This window comes from Mustela nigripes, chromosome 12 (assembly GCF_022355385.1).
Source record: "Mustela nigripes isolate SB6536 chromosome 12, MUSNIG.SB6536, whole genome shotgun sequence".
NCBI classification, from domain to species: domain Eukaryota; kingdom Metazoa; phylum Chordata; class Mammalia; order Carnivora; family Mustelidae; genus Mustela; species Mustela nigripes.
The window spans coordinates 61,424,648-61,446,139 of record NC_081568.1 but is presented as its reverse complement, the minus strand read 5'-3'; the positions used below and the strand labels follow the sequence as shown (position 1 = coordinate 61,446,139).

At 50.0% G+C, this 21,492-nt stretch overlaps 1 protein-coding gene across 1 annotated transcript in view; it reads right to left on the bottom strand.

Moving 5' to 3' along the window:
- ERGIC1 (endoplasmic reticulum-golgi intermediate compartment 1) overlaps positions 1-18,947 on the bottom strand; it is a 104,029-nt gene extending 85,082 nt beyond the window's left edge. Inside the window, exon 1 of the mRNA XM_059417368.1 lies at positions 18,818-18,947. Coding sequence (XP_059273351.1) covers positions 18,818-18,837 — 20 coding nt within the window. The 5' untranslated portion in view covers positions 18,838-18,947. The remainder of the gene's footprint in view (positions 1-18,817) is intronic.
- Positions 18,948-21,492: the final 2,545 nt, after the last annotated feature.

The window sequence follows — 21,492 nt, the reverse complement described above, 5'->3', positions numbered from 1 at the left end:
TTTTCACACATGTGTACACACACACACACACACAGTACACACAGGAGCTTTTCTGATAAACAGGGGTGGCTCTCCCCAGAGCTCCTCTTCCTCGGCCAAACCCACATACCCTCTCTCTTCCAGGCTGCCCATATGCTCAGGTAAAGTTTCCAAAATGACAGTTTCAACACTGCCACCCACAGAGCCAGAGGCCCATGTGGTAGCCTGTGTCAAGGTTCAAATACCTATGCAAACTGAAAAATAATCCCAGCCTTAGGTACTGGGCCCTTCCAATGGCAGGGTGCCATGCTGGGCAACTTAACAGCATTATGTCATTGAAGGAGTCTTGTCTCCCAGGAGGAAGTTCCCACCACTATCCCCACTGAGGATGCAAGTAAGGCACTAGGAAATCAGAGAGCCTGGAAGTGGTAGAGCTGGCATTCAAACACAGCCAGGATTTGAGCTCTGCTCATTTACTATTTGACACATTTCTGTTAGTGTGCCCAGTACTGTCCTAGGCCTAGGGGACCCAGCAATGACCAAGGCAGAGCAAGGCACTGGCAGCCTGGTGGGAGATTCAGAGACCAAACTCTTAATTAACCCTGGTTTCTGGTGTATCCCAATGGCCACTGGCTCCTTTCAAGAGAGACCTCCCTGCCTGGGTCCTCAGTGTCCATTGTGACCACAAGAGGCCCACAGGAAGATCCTGTGAGGTGGTAAATGACATCGGCCAGCAGAAACCAGGTCCTGCAAGCTAATCTGACAAAACAGGGTACCTGGGCAGAATGCACCAGCGTTTTAAAAAGTTAAAATCTACATCTGGGGACGCCTGGGTGGCTCAGTGGGTTAAGCCACTGTCTTCGGCTCAGGTCATGATCCCAGGGTCCTGGGATCGAGCCCCAAATCAGGCTCTCTGCTCAGTAGGGAGCCTGCTTCCTCCTCTCTCTCTGCCTGCCTCTCTGCCTGCTTGTCATCTCTCTCTGTCAAATAAATAAATAAAATCTTAAAAAAAAAAAAATCTACATCTGGGGGGCACCTGGGTGGCTCCGTGGGTTAAAGCCTCTGCCTTCAGCTCAGGTCTGATCCCGGGGTCCTGGGATCGAGCCCCGAATTGGGCTCTCTGCTCAGCAGGGAGCCTGTTTCCTCCTCTCTCTCTGCATGCCTCTCTGCCTCCTTGTGATCTCTGTCTGTCAAATAAATAAATAAATATTAAAAAAAAAAAATCTACATCTGAGCCTTGTTCTCCTTCACTCTACTCCCTCCCCACGGAGTGTCCTTAATAGAATCTCTAAGCACCAGGTTCAAAGTGGAGGCATGAGAAATGCAAAACTGCTCCCTCCAGCAATGACGACAATACACCTGATGCTTTGGCAATTTTCTCTTAGCAAGAATTATACTCAATTATACTAGTCTCTGTCTGGGGTTTCTAGACATAGGCCGATCTCTCTAGGAACCTTTCCTGACCATCTCTTAAGGAAGATCTTAGACAAATCTATTTGGGGTTGGAAATGTTAGCCACTGACAAGTAGAATGCTTACCATGTCCAGGCACACGTATGAGCCACATATCATTCTCATTTTGCAAATGAGGAAAGTGAGGCACAGAAAGGTTTAGTAACTTGCCCAAAGTCACAGAGCTGGCAAGTGGCACACTGGAGCCCAGGCAGTCTTTCACAGGCATCTGGACTTCTAACCTCCATTAGGTCAAATCAATTTGGCTGCTTGCAAAGGTGTCTTCACATGTCAGAGAGGTTCGCAGGATGCCTGAAGCCCCCAACACAGCCCACCTCCCTGCCCAGCCCATATACCTCCCCACAAGCTTCTGGCCTCAGGGCTCTGCCCAGCCCGGCCCAGCTTCTGCCTGCAGCCTATTTCCTCTCAGACATCCCTGTGCCCAAAAGCTGGTCTATTGAGAACTAGGATGCAGATCTCATAAATGAAAGGGAGACAGCTGGGGACCAGGCAACAGGGAGTGGGGGAGCATTGCAGCCACACCTTAGGGATATAGCTATGTCTGTCACCTGGCCGGAGAGCCCCATTTTTTAGAGGCAATGGTAATCAATTTTTGTGACATCTAACTTCAAAGTGCTGGCATTTGTTCAATTTGTTTAAAAGACCATGAGGATGAAATAAAATCTGTGATGGGGCAGAATTCAAAGCCCTGCCCCAGCGCTATCAGTTTAGTCTCTGCATTAGCAGATCAAGCCTGTCAGGAAGTTTCATAAATAGGGGAAGGAAAGCAGAGGGGCCATGACATGGACTGGGACCTCCTCTGGGCAAGGAGCTACAGGAGGTTCTCTCCTTAACTCTACCCAGCAACCCTGGAGTTGGTAGTTGTGGGGAGAGGGGGCTGTCAGGATTCATGTCCCCATTTTTATACCAGAAAGCAGGCTCAGAGAGGTGAAGTGAGCTGCCCAAAGACACACAGCATGGGTGGATGCTCCAGGATCCAGAGCCCAGGTGTCCCAGGGGCAGCATTCAAGACTAGCTCTAGAACACACAGCGTCCTGGCTGGCTGACTTGTCATGCTCCAGTGAGTGCAGGGCAGGCGGCGGTCCAAGTGGGGTGACGTGCCAATATGGCCCCCACTGCCAGGGGCCTGACCCAGGGCGGGGTGGATATGGGTGGGTGAAGCTTCCCATTGCTCCTTTGACTCAGGGTTAACTCAGCTGTGATAAACCACCTGGCTTTAAGCATGACCCAGTTTTATAGCTAGAACAACCAAAGCTGAGTTGGGGAAAGTCAAGCAGGTCTGACAGCAAAACCTGGTTTGTGGGGTGAACTTGGGTGGAGCCCCTCAGTTCTCAGAACCTCAGGTTTCTCCAAAAACCGAAGGGCTGGCTTTATCCATCTCGAGCCCCACCCCACCCTCCCAGCTCCCGTATTTAAGGATTCCCATCAGCCCAGAACCTGAACACGCACCAACACTGGGGCAAATCGCTCTACCTCAGTTGCCTCCACTTGCAAAATGCGGAAGTAAAAGCCCCCACTGCCTGGGTTCGTTGTGAGAAGTGAGTAAGATGACATATTTGCAGTGCGTAGCCCTGGGCCCAATGCCCAGGAGACGCTCAATAAACATTTACTTCCACTATCATCCCCACCACCAACTGTCTAGCACCTGCAACTTCTCACTTCCCTCCTTCCAGAAATATCTGTTGGCAGAGAACAGGTCAGGTCTAGTTCTCTGTACCAGGGACACAGAGGGGTCAAAGCCCATAGTTCTGTCACTGGCAAGGATCTGAGCACCTAACTAGCGCTCACCTAGCAAGATGTAAATGCTCCCTCCAGCAAACTAAACAAGGATGGGATGTGAGTTCAGGAAAGCCATGTTCCCGCAGTCCCTTTCCAGCTGCATGAACCCTTTGAACCTCAGAGTCCTCATCTACAGAGAAAACAATCATCCCCAGACCACATTTCATCTCTAAGGGCTTTCTAAACTCTGAAGTCCCAGAAGACACATTCACGATCACCATCAGTCAAGTTAACTCAGATTCGTTCTCAGCTCGAGGATTACATTTGAAGCCTAATAGTGAAGACTTTTTGCAGGCTTTTCGCAGTCTGCCTGACCCTAAGAATCACTGAGGACATTCTGAAAATGTAGAATCCTAGGCCCATCCTGGACCAGAGAGAGAGCCGTGGGGCGGGTGGTGTGGGGGTGTGAGCGTGGTGGCACAGACACGGGGCCCAGGTGATTAGAGAAACCCGTCCATTCTAGATTGAACAGAACTGCTCAACTGAAACTGAAAAATGATCAAGCTGAGCTTCCAAGGTCAGGTATTTAACAGAAGGCATTACCGCCTGGAGCTCAGAGTCTTGAGTTTAGAGCCTGACTCTGTTACTTGGCTAGCGATGTGAGTTTGGGCCCAGGCCTCAACTGCGCTGACCCTATTTGTTCAAAATGGGAACAATGTGGTCTAACTGCCAGGCTGGGGTGAATGTGGAACATCAGGTGTCCTCTCCTTCCCAACTTCCCGACCTCGGATTCTGGGGGCGAACGTGCCATTTTAAGCAAGCGAAGCCTGAGGAGATGGGGGTTACACGGTGGCAACTCGTTAGAGGACAGGCAGCCAGTCGCCCATTCCCACTACAGGCAACGCCTGAGTAATATCTGATTTCCCAATTCCTCAGGACAAAGTCAGTAGGAAACATTTTCCATTCTCACCGCTGGAGAAATAAATCCTTTCAGATGCACATACACCCTTAGGAGAAAACTAAAACATTTCCAAACACAGAGATATGGCAACAAAGCATCCAGTCTCAGTGGAGTTGGAGCCTTCTGCCAGGTGCTGGGGGTCAGGGAGCCTCACCTTGTTTGGGGTTCTGAGCTCCTTCGTGGAAGGTGTGAGGTGAGGAGAGCATACGTCCCAGGCTTGGGATCTTACTCTAGCTAGACTGGCCCCTTCCTCCCTGCCTCTCTCCTTTCTTGATTTGATAAATATATTGCTGAGCACCTGCCGTGTGCCGACCCTGGCCTCAGCACCAGGACCTGGTGACAGGCACAGATTGGGTCCCTGCTCTCAAGAACTTACACTCCACTGACACAGAATGTTAAATGACAAAGGGCAGACACAGATCACCACAATTGTGCTGAGTGATCTGAAGGCCGTGCCCAGGTATGATAAAAAGGTTCAGCCAGGGAGAGGGTGAATGGAGACCTAAATCAGACTGAAGAGGCAGTCTGGGAGGATCTCTTTGGAGGAGGAGTACCAGATGGCCATGCTAATCCAGTTAGCTCCTCCCTTAAAAATTCTTTACTGCCCCATCTACTTTTCCTGCCTTCTCAGTACTCACCACAATGAAAAATAACCTTCTATGCCATTGTTTGTTCACCCCTGTTAGCCCATATTTATCCCCCACTAGCCTGGAAACACCATGAAGGTAAAGACAAAGTCAGTCTTGCTTTCCCCCCTGGAATTCTCCCCAGTAAATTTTTAAATGAATGGTGAATGAATGAATGAACAAATGAATGAATGAGCAAACCCCACTTCCCTGGGCCTTGTGGTCCTCACCTCCACTGTGGGAATACTACCACCCAAGTGCCTGGGAGCCCCAGGGCACACTGCCTGTTTTCAGTGGGCGGGGCTATAAATGAGGGGGTGGAGCATTGCAGGAGGGGAATTAGAGGAAATTTCCTGAACTCGCCTGGACTCTGAAGGGATCACTGGAGGATTCTGCCCCAGTCCAGAGGACAAAACAATGTCAAAAAGGCATGACAGGGCACAGGAGGAGCCTTCAACAATGTGCGGCTAAGCAGTCCCCCAGGTGCCAGTACCAACTGATGCTGTTATGTCATCCACTGGGCCAGAGAATGGCTGAAAAGTTCCCAAACAGGCCCAGGGCCGCCTTCTGATTTCCTGGCTCCTCGAAGCAGGCCTGGGAGGCTGGCATTCCTCTGTCAACAGCCACATGCACCAGGCAGGTGACGGGTGCCAGGGACCCTGGCCCCTGGTAGTCACACCTACAGGAGGAGTCACACCTACTTCCCCAACCAAAGACAGCAGCCAGGGACAGTGGAAGGAAGGGGCACTCAAATCTGCTATATGGCCCTCTGAGGAGGCGTGGTGGTGGACAGAGTCATGTCCTGCCTTGGGCCTCAGTTTCCCCGTTGGCCAAGTGACACTCTTAATTCCTCCCTCACAGATCAAGGTGCAAACTGTAAAGTGCTAAGTGCTATGAGGCGAAGCAGTGGATCTCATCCACGCCTCTGGGCACCATGTTTTGGATTTGTACATATCATGTGCTCATCGTCCCCGAAGCCAGCATTTCCGGAAGTGTGGCACCTGGGCCACTGGTATGACCCCGGCTGATTTCAGGTGATATTCGGACCTGGTGGTTCAATGGCATTCGGCTGCGCAGTGTGCTGAATCCCCGCTGAGTTCTCACTTGTTTAACATTCTGAAAAGATCAAAGAAGTCTCAGGCAGTGCTACTCTGTGGCTGAGCTCTCATCTTTCTGCCACTGGCCGATACCCACCACCCCCACTTTTTTAACAGACTCAACAACTTTGGAAGGCACCGGCTAGCTAACTGAACAACCCTGCAATTATTGGTATCTATTTCTGGCAGGCTATACTGCTTCACCATTTTCAAAGATGTTATACAGCTACCTTTCATAGATAAAAATAGAATTAAAAAACTGACTAATAATACATGTTGGTTATGAATATGCCCCCAGCTTATGGAGCTGGTGCCAGAATGGTGGAAGGCTGTAAAGTACTGAGCGCAGTTCCCACCTCTGCCATCGACAGGCACATCTAACCCCCTCCTGTTCGCATCCTCCTGGTACATGGCCTGCCTGGGTCTCCTTGTGGCTCCCGCCAACTGGGTGGGAGCGCGTCCCCAGGTCAGGACAGAAATGATGGCATTGTATCCACACCTTCCACATCCTCCCCTTCTCTCCACACTGCCAGGTCTGGGAGAGGGTCCAACACTTCCTTGGGAAGGACAGAGCCACAAGATGGAAGGAACCTCGGTCTCCGGGTACTTGTGAGGGGCAGAGCTCCCCCAGCCACCCTGGAACTTTACATGAGCACGAAATGAGCTTCTGTTGTATTACATCACGGTGATTTTCAGGTTGCTTATGGAAATTCGCTGACGTGGGCTATTATCAAGGAGGCATCTCTAGTCCAATTTCCTGCCAGCCCGGAAAGCTTCTGTGACAGCCTGGATTTCCTTTTTTTCTGTAACAAATAATTACTGAGTACCAAACAGATGCCAGGCAGTCTGAAGGGCTTTATGGAGACAAGCTCAATTAGCCCTCACCACAATCCTGGGAGCCAGGCACTGCTGATGATTTGGCTTGGCTTGCAATGAGGCAAAGGATGCTCAGAGGTGTGAAGCATCTCAGCCAAGGTCAAACATTTGGGAAGCAGTCCAGCTGAAACTAAAGCCAGGACTACTGGAGATGGACAAAGCCCTTCCTCCACCTAATGCCATGTGCCTCTGCTGAGCACATCACTCAGGGACAGCCATGCCCTATGTGCCAGTCCCCGTGCTGGGTCCTGCAGGAGGGAGCCACAGCCCGGAGTCCTTGTGGCCAAACAGGAAGAGAGCAAGGGAGGCACAGAGCACAGAGACAGATGGAGAGAGGAGGGGCTGGCACAGCCAGGAGGGCATTGCCACTCAGGAAGAACGGGAAAGGCTTCACGGAGGAGGGGGTGCTTAAGGCTGGCTGAGGACGGTGGGTGAGATTTCAGCAGGTGGAGACAAACAGGGAGTTGCTGTCTCATCCTGGATCCACAGGAATGGGCTCTGGACAGACCCAGCACCCTGTCTACTGTAGGGGGCCTAAAAGACTCAGACAAATCTTCAAAATGCCTCTCTGTAGCAATAAAGAATGAGTATCTGGGGAAATATTTAGGCTCAATAGTAAGTAAATAAATAAATCAAACACCTCTCTGCACTAGATGAACTGCTCCCAGTCCTTTCAAGAGGGGCCATACAGGGGCAGCTGGGCCATGTTGCTCGCACCAGATGAAGGTGAAGCGCCACCAGTGACATCACATGGTACCCTGACAGGATGCACTGAGAAAGGCACTCCGCTCACAACCCAATCTAATCTTGAGAAAACAACAGGCAAATCCCAACTGAAGGCGATTCTTGAGGACACCCGGACAGTGCTCCTCAAGGCTGCCAAGGTCATGAAAAACGAGAAGGACTAAGGAATTGTCCCCAAACATAGGGGACTGGGGGGACATGACCACTGAATGCAATGTAGGATCCTGGATTGAATCCTGGAGCAGTAGAAGGACACGAGTGGAAAACCGGTGAAATCCATACAAAGTCTGGATTTTAGTTAATAATAATGTACCGATATCAATTTGTTAGTTTTAACAGATGTGGTCATGCTTGGTGTGAATCATGGGGAAAGCCAGATGGGGGTAACTGTACTATCTTCACAAGTTTTCTGTAAACCTAAATTATTCCAAAATAAAAAGTGCATTTAATTAAAAAGAGCAAGAGAGAAAGAGAAGCAAATGCCAGAACAAAAACAAGTCTCATGAGTTCGCAGTTTGAGGGAGATTCCTGTCTGGTCCAGTACATATACCCACAACTAGAACTGAGCCTGGCACACAGTAGGGCCCCAGTAAATATGTTCAATGAACTGGCTTCACCACTGCAGCCCACTCTGGCCTGCTCACGGGGGCTTCAGAGACCAGTCCCACCTGCTCCCCACTGGAAGGGTTGCACCCCTCTGTGTGGCTCCCCAGCAGGGGCTCACTGGTGGTAATCTGCCCATAGACGTGTACTGTGACAGGAAGTGATCACCCAGGTCTGGCCTCCTCTACAGTGACCCAGAATTCCTCCTAGGCTTCCAGAGAAACAAACTGTAAACAACTAACTAGGTGGCGGGTAACATTGCCCGCAGCAACTTTTTGCTAGAAATGTCTCCAAAGGCAAGGGAAACAAAGGCAAAAATGAACTCTTAGGACTTCATCAAGATAAAGTTTTTGAACAGCAAAGGAAACAGCTGGTTGACAAAACCAAAAGACAACCAACAGAATGGGAGAAGATATTTGCAAATGACTTATCAGATCCAAAATCTGTAAAGAACTTATCAAACTCAACACCCAAAAAACAATCCAGTCAAGAAATGGGCAGAAAGGGGCACCTGGGTGGCTCAGTGGGTTAAAGCCTCTGCCTTTGGCTCAGGTCATGATCCCAGGGTCCTGGGATCAAGCCCCGCATGGGGCTCTCTGCTCAGCAGGGAGCCCGCTTCCTCCTCTCTCTCTGCCTGCCTCTCCCCCTACTTGTGATCTCTGCCTGTCAAATAAATAAATAAATAAAAGAATAAAATAATAAATTAAAAAATAATAAAATAAATAAATAAATAAAAAGAAATGGGCAGAAAACATGAGCAGACATTTCTCCAAAAAAGACATCCAGATCGCCAAAAAATGCTCCACATCATTCGGCATCAGGGAAATACAAATCAAAACCACTTCCTCACCTGTCAGAATGGCTAATACAATGTAAGAAACGACAGATGCCAGCGAGGATGTGGATAAAGGGGAACCCACCTACACTGCTGGTGGGAATGCAAGCTGGTGTAGCTACTCTGGAAAACAGCATGAAAGTTCCTCAAAAAGTTAAAAATAGAGCTACCCTATGACACAGCAATCGTACTACTGGGTATTTATCCTGAAGATACAAATGTAGCGATCCAAAGGGGCACCTGCACCCTGAGGTTTATAGCAGCAATGTCCACAATAGCCAAACTATGGAAAGAATCTAGATGTCCCTCAACAGATGAATGCATAAAGAAGTGGTATATATACACAATGGAATACTACGTAGCCATCAAAAGAAATGAAATCTTGCCATTTGCAACGATGTGGGTGGAACTAGAGGGTACTATGCTGAGTGAAATAAGTCAATCAGGGAAAGACCATTATCAAGTGATTTTACAAATATGTGGAATTTAAGAAACAAAACAGAGGAGCATGAGGGACGGGAGGGAAAAAGAAAACAATACGGAATCAGAGAGGGAGACAAACCGTAAGAGATTCTTAATCATAGGATACAAATGGAGAGTTGCTGGTGGGGAGGTCGCTGAGGGGATGGGGTAACTGGGTGATGGCCATTAAGGAGGGCATGTGATATGATGAGCACTGGTTGTCAGATAAGACTGATGACTCACTGAACTCGACCTCTGAAACTATTAATACACTCTGTTAATTAATTGAATTAAGAAAAAAGGATGGCAAGTAACATTAGGCATGTCCATGGAGTAGCCCCCCAAAATTGAAGGTGATAACACTTGCCTCCAGGGCACAAGAGTGTGGTTAAGAAAGTCAGCTCTGGCATCACAAATGAACCCTCAAGTCTCAGCTGTGTTACCTGCAGTTTGTGCGACCTTGGCCAAGTCCTGTCCCTCCTTTCTGCCCAGCATCCTCAACAGACAAATGGGAATAATATATAGCTCTTACCCAATAAGAGGATCAACTGATGGAATCCAAGCAAAGCTTTTAGCCAGGCACTTGCTAAATGGGGACTATTGTGGGCACCGTTGTTATCACAACAGTCCTGAGAAGTCGCCTGCAAGATACACCCTAGAGGCTGAAGGTATTAAAAGGTCTGGAGCAAGAAGTGTCACTCAAGTTGAGCTTTGGCTGGAGAGGAAGGCTGGGTCCAGTGGCAGAGCTGGCGGTGCTGTCCCAGTACTGCCCCAAAGAGGAAAGTCCTATGGCCCAGGGTTGCCTCTGCCCAAGCCCACACTTCTCTGCCTTGGGCTCCAAGCCTGGCAGATCACCTCCAGCAGTCCTGGGGCTCTGCCCTAAGTCCTGTCCACCCAGCCAGCACATGGTCTCACACTGGTACGTGTGACACACAGGCTGCCCGCTGCCAGACATGGACCACTGTCAGCCCCCGGAAGGCGTTGCTTTGGCCCAGGATCCTGTTCCACAAAAATAAAACCAGAAATGATTCCTAACCATTTTCACATAATTTAAAAGATTTTTGTCATTTTCTGAAAATGAGAGAAATCTGAGGAGGACGGAACCACAGAGCCGCATTGGTGCTGCCCCTTCGGGATAGAGTGTCGACTCCCATGAGCCAGAGCCCACACCAAATCACCTTATCTGCCTGGGGCTCAGTGGCTTCAGGGTATGTGACCAACCATTTACTCTCCAGAGCTATATAGAAACATTTCTCCCAAGAAGACATACAAATGGCCAACACGTACACGAAAAGCTGGTCAGCATCCCTGGTCATCAGCAAAATGCAAATCCAAACCACAATGAGCTAGCACCTCACACCTGTAGGGTTGCCACAGTCCAAAGTGTTGGCGAGGATGTGGAGAAAGGGGAACGCTTGTGCACTGTTGGTGGGAATGCACACCAGTGCAGCCACTCTGGGAAACAGTACGGAGGTTCCTCAAAAAGTCAAAAAATAGGAACACCCTATGATCCAGCAATCCTGTGACTGGGTATTTATCCAAAAGAACTGAACTCAGGATCTTGAGATGTCTGGACCCTCACGCTCAGAGCAGCATTAGTCACAACAGCCAAGATGTGGAGACAACCTAGAGGTCCAAGGACAGGTGAATGGGTCAAGAGAATGTGGCGCAGATGTACCATGGGGTATTATTCAGCCTGAAAAAAGAAAATCCTGCCATATGCAACAAGATGGATGAATCGTGAGGGTGTTATGCTAAGTGAAACAAGCCAGTCACAGAAGGACAGCTACTACATGATATCTGCTTATGTGATATCGGACCCAGTGAAATTTGGAGAAATAGAGAGTGGAATGGTGGACGCCAGGGCTGGGGAGAGGGGGAAATGGAGAGCTACTCTTCAAGTGGTATAAAGATCCAGTCATACAAGATGAGTAAGTTCTAGAGGTCTGATGGACAACTAATAGTTCATACTATCACATGCTTAAAAATTTGTTAGGAGGGTAGATCTCATCTGAAGCGTTCTTAGCACAATTTTTTAAAAAACTGCATTAGTAGCAGGACCCATACAGTGACAGCATGAGGGTTTCTTACGGTGATAGAACTATTGTGTATATCGTGCACCCGAATGTTTATAACAGCAATGTCCACAACAGCCAAAGTATGGAAAGAGCCTAGATATCCATCAACAGATGAATGGATAAAGAAGATGTGGTATATATATACAATGGAATACTATGCAGTCATCAAAACCCCAAAATCTTGCCATTTGCAATGAGGTGGATGGAACTAGAGGGTATTATGCTATTTCTCTGTCAATCAGAGAAAGACAATTATATCTCTGATATGAGGAATTTGAGTGGCAGGGCAGGGGGCTGTGGGGGAGGGTAGGGAGGGATAAAATGAAACAAGACGGGATCGGAAGGGAGACAAACCATGACAGACTCTTAATCTCAGGAAACAAACTGAGGGTTGCTGGGGGGAGGGGGGTGTGGAGAGGGTGGCTGGGTTATGGACATTGGGGAAGGGTATGTGTTATGGTGAGTGCTGTGAAGTGTGTAAACCTGGCGATACCCCTGGGTCAAATAATATTTATATGTCAATAAAAAAAAAGAACTGTTTTGTATCTACACCGGCTTGGGGTGGTTCTACAAGCGAAGGTCTTGAATTTTGTAGAGGAGTACACCAAAAGTCAATTTTTTTGTAGGATTAATTCTAAAAAGAAACTAAAGAAAATAAATTACTAATAACTGTGTCTGTCTTGTGGGGTCAGGGTGACTTTCAAATCCAAGGACACACCTTGCCCAGCACAGCACTCAATCTTTCGCGCGAGCTGAGGAACCATCAGGCATTCCTAGTAAGATAACTAATGCCTCCTTTCCTCCTCCGAAGAGATGCCAGCCCCGGAATGGAATGCAAGAACGAAAAACAAACGCCATGGAAAGGTTCCTGCCACAACAAGGTTCAATGTTTCAGGCACCTGTGACTATACTTTGTTTTCGTAAGAGCCAGGCCTCTCATCTCCAGTGGGTTTCCAAAACTGAACCTTTAATCCATTTCAAAGGGATCTTGCTTCCTGCCCAGCTGTGCTGCCCCATGGGTTACAGGAGAAAAGGGCTCCACGGAGAGGATTACAGTGGCCAGTGTACACCAGTCCCCAGGGCCCTTGAGGCATCAGGTGTGTGATCCATCTTGTCTGAGGCCGATTTCCCTGGATGTAAAATAGGGACAATAATGCCCACTCGGGGTGAGTAGATTTGTAAAGCACCTCGTATCCCCTAGCTCTCAGCAGGACGGGGAGCCCTGAGTTCTCCTGCCTCTCCCAAGGGCCAACAATTATAACAACAAATACAGCTAGTGTTAGAGGGTTTTGTTTTTTTTTTCCTGTTCTACACTTTCCCTGCTTATATAACCAATGTAATTAAGTTAACAGACCTGAATGTTAAAGTTGACAACAGACAATTAGGCTAATTACTACTTCCTTAAAGGATCAATTAGGGCTGCTTCCTACTCTGTATTCTGAGAAATGGTACTGGGCGCCTTGTGAACAACGGGGTGGCTTCAACAATCAGTTTGACAAAAGCTGTCTGTACCAAGTGATCTGGCTTCCTCTCATGCAGGACTTCTCAGTGCCTTTAGAAAGGGACACGCGTGTTGTGAGTCTCCAAGTCAGAGTTGCCGTATGCAGCACAGAATGAAAGACAGTGTATCAGATGAGTCATATAGATCAGGGTTTCAGCAACCTTGCCACACATCCAAATCACCTGGGGAGCTTGTTAAAGCACAGATTCGGATTCCGGGTGGGCATGAGATTCAGCATTTCCCAGGGGCTCCCGGGTGATGCTGAAGCTGCTGGTCTGGGACCACACTCTGAAGAGCAAGGACATCAATGGAAAGGTAAGACCACTTATCAACCCCCTGACCACCGAGGATCAGTCCCAGAGTAGGGAAATGGCTTGCTGAAGGTCACACAGGAATGACAGGTAGGACCAGACTCCACTCCCAGCCTTCCCTACCCTAGAGCTCTCTGCTCTGCTTCCTATGGGTTCTCCCGATTTTCAGCAATCTTCTCAGTCTCTGTCCTGCACTAGAGTCATGTGAGGGCCTTTCAAAAAATACTGCTACCTGACCAGTAAAAAAATACTGGCCCCGACCCTCAGAGCCTGATTATTAGGTCTACAGTGTAGCCTGAGTTGGGGGACTTTTTTAAAGCTCCTCCAGTGATTCTAATGCATAGCCAGTGTTGAGGGCCACCGATATAGAGGTGGTGGGCAAACCTCCCCCTGGACACCCTCTTCACATCCGTCTGCCCCTCTAATGCCTGAAGAAAACTGCCCAGCAGCAAGTCCAAAATAAACTAGGAAAAGATGACTAGATGGGAAATGGCACTTGACAAGGCCTCAGCTGGCCAAAGCCCTATCTCAAGATAATAGGTATCACAGTCCGGAATCCCAACTGCCTTGAGAGGAGAGATTTCCAGCTCATTCCATGTCCAGATGAGCAGGTAAACATGTGTTCTAGGCTTTAAAGCCCAAGTGGCCAATGTGGAAAAACCTGGACCCTCAAGAGTGAGATGCTCTAAGTTAGTGTGAGATGGTTAGTGGGCTTCTTTAAAGACAATTTCTGAATCGAGTGTCAGGCCAAATGAGGCTGGTTAAAAAAAAGAAAAAAGAAAGAAAGAAAAAAAAAAGCTGAGGCATTAAGCTTCTTAATGAGCACAGTAGGGGAAGAATTAGAGATGAGAAAGTCAGTGAATCCAATTAGAGGAGATTCCCATTCTCTCTGAACTTGCTGAATGGAAGGGGAAAAGGTTTAGAGATGAGCCTACAGCCGGAAAGCAGGGCTCTGGAACCAGAGGGCAACAGTTCAACCCTAGCACGTTCTGCCGATTCACACTGGTCCTGTACCTCAACTGGCTTATCTGTAAAGTGGGACAATAATTCGTGTGGTAGGGGTGCTGTGGGATTAAAGGAATTGATATACGTAAGATCCTTATAACACTGTCAGGTCACTAGTCAGTAGTAAGTGCTCAATAACAAAATGCTAGCTCCAGTGTTCACATCACTTTTCCTCTAATCTTCATCTCCCTTTTGCCATCATTTTAAAGCCCATTTATGTTTTTTAAAAATTGTTGTAAAGTAGGGTGGCTCAGTCAGTTAAATGTCCAATTCTTGGTTTTAGCTCAGATTGTGATCTCAGGGTCATGGGATCGAGCCCCACATCCGGCTCCACACTCAGCATAGAGTCTCACTAAGAATCTCTCTCCTTCTCTCTCTGTCCTTCCCCCCATACACTCTTGCTCTAAAATAAATAAATCCTTAAAAAAAAATTGTTCAATAGTATGAGTTTCTGTCAGCTTCCCCAAGCTCTTCCTGGAATAAGGCAGGGTAGAAATACAGACACTCATGTTAGCTAACAGCTGAGTGTTTAACTATGTGCTCAGAGCCCTTGTGGTGGCTGGGGCTTGCCTGGTGCAGACTGAGGAGGGGTCTGGGTCTGCAGGGCCCCCCTCAGACAAAGCCACATGAAGAACTGAGGAATTCATACTTGATCCTCAGAGCAATGGACCCTGTTTGAAGGTTGAAACCAGGACATGAGAAAATCAGGTTAACTGTGGAAAGCTTTACTATGGGAAAAAAACAAACAAAAAAACAGGTCAGCTTTGGAAAGCTCATTCAGGGTTCTCTCAAGAAGGTCTGGGGTCTCCTGGAGGAAGGCCAGTATGAGAAGCAATGTGACACAGTCTGGTGGCAGGATGGCGGGGCGGGGGGGGGGGGGGGGCGTCCCCTGCTTATTTTAATGCTCTGCTGTCACTGTCCTGAAATTCACAATATTTTTCCAAAAAGGGATTTTGCATTTTCATTTGGCCCTGGGCCCTACAGATTACAGAGTGACCCTACCCTGCAGGGACACCTCTCTTGCCCCTACATCCACCCAACTAGGTGAGGCAGTGAAGGTTACCACTTGTCTTTAAAATGAAGAACCCGAGGCTCTGAGAAGATAAACTAACAGTCCCATGGCTTGGCTGGTCGGTGACAGGGCAGAAGCCCTGGTGACCCAGGGCTTAGGGGTTCAGCTCATGGGCCTGTGGGAAGGCCTTCCATCTCTGCCCTCTGAAAGCTGTACTCAGGCTCTTCTGGGCCTCCAGGCTGCAGGCACTGTCCCCCACCCCCACCCCAGGCTGAGCAGAAGGTAGGTGCTGCTGACCCCTGCCAGCCGGAACTGGGCACAGTCAGAGCCAACACCCACGGATCTGGGTCACAAGGCCAATTCCACAACAGCAACTGGCCAGCGATTAATGAAACAATTCAACAGGAGCAAAGCAAACACAAGTAATCTTTGCAGGCCCAGGATCCCATGTCCCCCAACCCCCAAAAACAACTTAGAGCAAATTCAAGGAAGGAAAGGGGAAAATTCTCCACCAAGAGCTGTAAATCTGCCCAGTAAAGAAGAGCTGGCAGATCAAATCACACCATGCCTTTGACTTCCTTAACAGACCCTAAAAGGCATTTCCAAGAGCGAGTTTGGCTCAGGTACTGTTCTAGGCACTGAAGTTACAGTAGAGAATAAAACAGATAAAAATCTTTGCCCTAAGGGAGCTCATGTTTTAATGGAAGGGAGAAAGAGAATAAGCATCATAATTAAGTGAATTACATAGTGTTAGGAAATATAGGTGCTTACATGTAATAACACAAATAATGAAAATAGTGGCCAAAATTTATTGGGTGCTTACTGTGTCTAAATGCTTTACACACATTGACTTTTTTAATCCTCTCAACAATGGGTACTGTTCTCATGCCCATTTCACAGACAGGAGAACACATAGAAGGTAAGATGCACAAGGTCCCGTAGGCACTAAGGAAAAAAAGGAGTATTGATAAGAAAGGGCAAGAGGGCAAGAGATTGCTATTCATCCCGTCCCCCGCCCCCCCCCCCCCACACACTTCCTGATTCTGGTTAGTTGTTAAGGCCAGAAAAACAGGCAGGAAGCCTGGTTTTCTTCCAGGCCTCCAGCTGGGAGAGTGGGTCCAACCACAGTATGCCCCCCTCCCTTCCCCCACAGTTCTTAAGAGATCTGACAGGGTTGTGGGACCCTTCAAGTCTTCCCTTTGCTCCCAGAGCTATGGCTTTGGAGCTAACCGCCCTGAGTTCAAGTCCCAGCTCCACCAGCTCACTAGTATATGGCCCTGGGCAAACAGTTTCTACTCGGCACAGCCTCCCATTCCTTTGATTTAAAATGGAGATCCAACTCCCTCTCGCAGGTGATAAGAGAACAGACTTCAAGTCTAAGCCTCGTAGCGCCTTGTCTGGGGGTAGATGCCCTCCTCTCTTCTCCCCAGGGCTGAGAGGGCAGGGCTGCACAGCTGGAGCTCTGTGCTGTGGGCCACGTGGCAGAGAGCTGAGCATGGTAAACATTTGATGAATGAACACTGAAGAGGAAGAAGGTGTGTGGGATGGTAGAATCTTCCTTAGAAACTAAGCCCTGGAATTAACAGATCTTAAAGTGTGGGTTACTAGGCACAGATGACTCGTCCTCCAAAGCTCCAATGCAAAGTGGTGAAATCTATCCTCACTGTTCTATGGTAAGCCCAAGCCCTCAAGAAAATTTATAAAACAAGACCTCACTGAGCTGGGGTCCCCATGGCACCAGGCATGCCAAACCTTCAACTCAAGGGGCAGCAGGTGAGAAGCTGGGCATGACCTAGACCCTGGCCCACCCCTCGGTCTAGCTCCCTTGAAGTGCACAGCAAGACCCTCAGCCTGGAGCTTCAACTTCCCCCTTGTAAGGGGTGAGATGCAGAGCGAAAGGATTCAATGACCCAAAGTGGCGGTGTCCCCAACAAAGTCAAAATCACTGCAACCTAAGAAATTGCAAGGGGTTGGGGGTGGGAGGTCAGGGATCTTTACTCTCAGCCTGGGTAAGGGGAGGCTTTGTGGAGCCAGAATCCATGTGCCAACCACAGCTCTCACGGGCCAGTGCTAAGGGTCAGTGTAAGGACTGTCCCCTGATTCCATCAGAGGAGCTTTCCTTCTTTGGAACTGCCCTGGATCTGCAAGCATTTGCCTGAGACCCTGGTGCCGGCCTCTGGGCTTCATGGAAGGGGCAGGAAGCTGGCAGATGTTTACAGATTGCATGGGTGCCCAGGAAAGGCGGAAGTACCACATCAGCCAGTGCCTGGGGGTCACTGCCAGGCTTTTCTTCCTGGGGAGGCTGTCACTTTACCCCAACTTCACTCTCACCTATGTGGAGGGAAGGGGCAGGCGAGGAGGAAGAGTTCCCTCCTGTGAGACAGGCATCAGTATCCCCATTTGTAGATGGAGAAAAGGCCTCACGGAGAAGCCCCCCATCTACTAATGTCCTGCTTCTGAGCTCTAAACCCTACAAACCTCTGATTTCAATGCTTCTCATGCTCCTCACAGTTGAGGACCTAAATCCAGCTCCAACCTGCACGTAGTGAATTTTAGAGCTTCTGAGAGGGTTCAGATACTTGCCCAAGTCATCCCTTCACAGAGCTGAGGAGAGGTCTTAACCTAGGGCCTTCGCCCCTAACTTCTAGAATCTACGGAGCTGCTCAGTTGAGGAGGCAGAGCCAGGATGCTAATCCAGCTCTTCCCATACTGAAGCCTTGCTATTTTCCTGGCCAGACCCCCACAGTGTGGCTGTCTCAGGCCAGGGCATTCCCTGGGGCTCCATACCTCAAAGGAAAGTCTGGCGGAGACCCCTTCCCAGGCAGGCTTTCGGAAGGCCTAGCCCAGCACAACGTGGACCATGAGGCAGCTGGACCCCACAAAGGACCCATTGTAGTGACTGCAGAAAGCCAAGGCCAGACCAGGCTGGGCCCTCTGGGGAGCCCTGCCCATGGTGCCCCCATACCGAGTACAGGACCAGGACTGACAGAGGACTCCTGTGCTGCCTAGGCTGGGGCAGCCTCAGCCTATGGAAACCTAAAACCCTCCAGCTGCTGCTCCGCGGTAACCCGGCTGCAGACCCCTGGGGCTCCCTGGGGGCTCACCGGAGGTGCCCCCAGGACGCACCTGTCAGCAGGGGCGGGGTCCACCAAACGAGGCTCCATAGATGGGAGGAGGGGGAATGGCTGGTGGCGTGAGTTAATCTGTTTCCCAGACTGGGGGGCGGGGGGCAGGAGATGCGGGTTTGCGTGGGGTTTGCCTGCTGTCGGGGCAGGCTGGGGATGGGGCTCGGGGCAGGCTGGGGATGGGGCTCGGGGCAGGGAAGGGGTGGGGCGGCAGGGAGGTGGGTGGCTTGGCTGCACAAGGGGGCCCTCAGAGGTTCCGGCTGGCTTTGTGTGCAGCAAGGGGGCCGCCCCGGGTCCCCGCGGGCCTGCAGGAGGCATGCACAGGGCTGGGGGCTGGGGGCTTGCTCTTGCGTGCGGGGCAACAGGAGTCCCCGGCGTGCCCGACCCCGTGTCCGCAGTCGCCACACTCACCGCCTGAAGTCAAAGGGCATCGTGCCGCCGCCGCCGGGGGTGGGAGCGCTGCAGGCCAGGTGGGCTGCGGCGCCGCGTGGGTCCCAGCCCGCTGCCAACGCCTCCTCCGGCCGCCCCGCCCCCGCCGGCCGCCCACCGCCCCCGACACCCGCCGCTCGCCTCCCGCCGCCGGGAAGTGACGCTCCGCGCAGCCCATTGGGCGCTGTCCGCCCGCCCCCGGCCTCCCCTTCCGCCGCCCGGTTAAAGGGGCCCGCGGGCCCGGAGGGGGAAGGGCGGGCCTTTGGAGTCTCGGCTGGAGGGGGGAAGGCCAGGGAGCCCCCAAAGACGCATTCGTTCCTTCGAAGCGTTCCTTCACTTTCTCTCTGTGGTCTTGGGCAAACCTCAGCCTCGAAGAGCTCCTTTGCATTTGTAAATCAGTTTCCTTGTGTTGTGAGGATTAAATGAATGAATGATCCAGATTTGAGTCGCACATAAGGTCCAGCTCTGAGAAGGGAGGAGGTCAGGCAGTCCCACACTCGTAGCGGACCCATCATTTCCTTGCTGTGCCTCTCTGGGAAAGACACTTGGCATCTCTGAGCCCCCACTGCTTTCCACGTCTGCACAAAGATGGCGATGACATTTGAAGGGCTTTTCCCTGAGGGTCTGAGGAGAAAGTTGGGAGACTGGCTTAGTGCAGCGCCTGGCACCCGGTAAAGGGCTGGATCACTGGAAGTGATTGCGGTGGACCAGATAGCCGTCTCTGCTTCCATCTTCCACTTAAGGTTCATTCGAACCGTTTTCACTGAGAGCTGGCTGCTAGCCAGGTCCCCCCAGGGCAGGTTGGCGGCCTCAGACACATTGCAACCTGCTCTGTGACATGGCCTCTCACAGACCTCTCTGAGCCTGTGCTTCATCCTGCAAAACTCACAGGGAATCAGCATCTCCCTCCAGGATGGGTGGATTAGAGGAGATGGTAGCTGAGGTAAGGCAAGACTGGTATAAAGGAAACTAATTCTGAACTTGCCCTGGGGTTCTGTCACTGGCCCCACCTCCAATCTTTCCATCACAGGGCTTGAAAAATCCCTGGGGAGACAGGTGGAGGCTCACGTTCTAAAAGCAAGGCCAGAAGGCAGTTTCCTCATCTATAAACAGTAGTAAACCATGGTACCTGTTCCTCTGGGAGGATTCAGAATGCACAGTGCCAGCACTGGGTCTGACAGGGTGGGGCCCGTGAACCAAAATCTTCCCCTGGGGATACACCATCGCCTGATCAGTTGTCTCTCCCTCTCTCTGATCTCCAGCATTACCTTTTCATTCATTCATTCATTCATTCATTCATTCAACAAGTGGCCTGGTACTTTGGAGAGACAGAGGAAATCAGCCTGAACTGGAAATCTGGGATAGCAAGAAGGGTGTAAGTGCTCTCTGTGGCCTGCCACCAGGCCCAAAGCACTGTTTGTTGGCCCTGTGCCAGAAGGGAGTCATGCAGTGATGGGCTTCTGACCACATGTCCTCACTCCTCAAAATGTGGTCCAGTCTATCTGGTGGTAGTACACAGGCCAGCTGCATCATGGGGCAAATTCTAGGCCCTGTCCTGTTTAATCAGGTGTGCACTTAGCATGATCTCCAAGAGATTTGTTGGGGCATTAAAGTTTGAGAGACACTGTCATAAAGGACCTTACTCTTGGAAGCAGACAAGGGTGGGGATTGCCTTGACTATTCCTTTTGCCTGGAGTACTTTCTTCTTTGTCTTCCACCCTGCTATATGGGCAGAGAATGTGCCTGTCCCCCAATATCTCTTCTCCCTCTCTTCGTAACTCTGAACCATGTGAACAACATCCAGACCCTGGAACCACAGTGCATGGGTTCATCCTCCAGGTTGTCCACTTACTGACTTGTTTTACATCTGTATCTCAGTTTCCCCCTTTGTAAAATGGGGGGCAAGAGTAGTACCTTCCTCGCAGATCTATTGTGAGGATGAAATGAGTTGATACGTGTCAAGGACTTAGAACAGTGCTTGGCACAGAGTCGTGCAAGATAAGGTTGACTATCATGGCTATTTTTGCATGGTGATGGAGCTCTAATGTTTGGCTCCTCGTATGGGAGCTCAGAAGGAAAGCTGTATTTTTCAGTTTCCCTTGCAGCTAGGTGTGGCCATGTGACTAAGTTCGGGCCACGGAGATGAAAGGGGAAGCATCTTGTGGCAGCTTCTGGGATAGATGGTATATATTACCCTCTGTCTCTCTGTCTCTTTCTCCATATGGCTGCCCAGAATATGGATGCCACCATCCTGGACCCCTGGTGGAAGGTCATGCAGAGCAGAGCAACAGGGTAGAAGGAACCAGGATCCCTGTCACTGAGTGGCACAGTCCCTGTCCTCAAACACAGACATCCCAGACAGCTAAGCAAGAGAGATTCCCAGACAGCTAACTCCCAGACATCTAAGCAAGAGAGAAATAAACATCTCTTGTTTAAGCCACCTTTAGTATGGATTTTCTGGCCCTTGCACCTGAACCTAACCTTAAACACCTGTTCAGACTAGTTAATGACTCAACAGCTCAAATCTGGCATGTGGAATTGGCCAGGACCCCCATTATAGGTTTGCATGGCACCTGTCATTTTCCTTGGGAGACCATGTCGCAATTTGCAATTAGATTATTGTTAATTGGCTAATGTCTACCTCCCCATCTTGACCA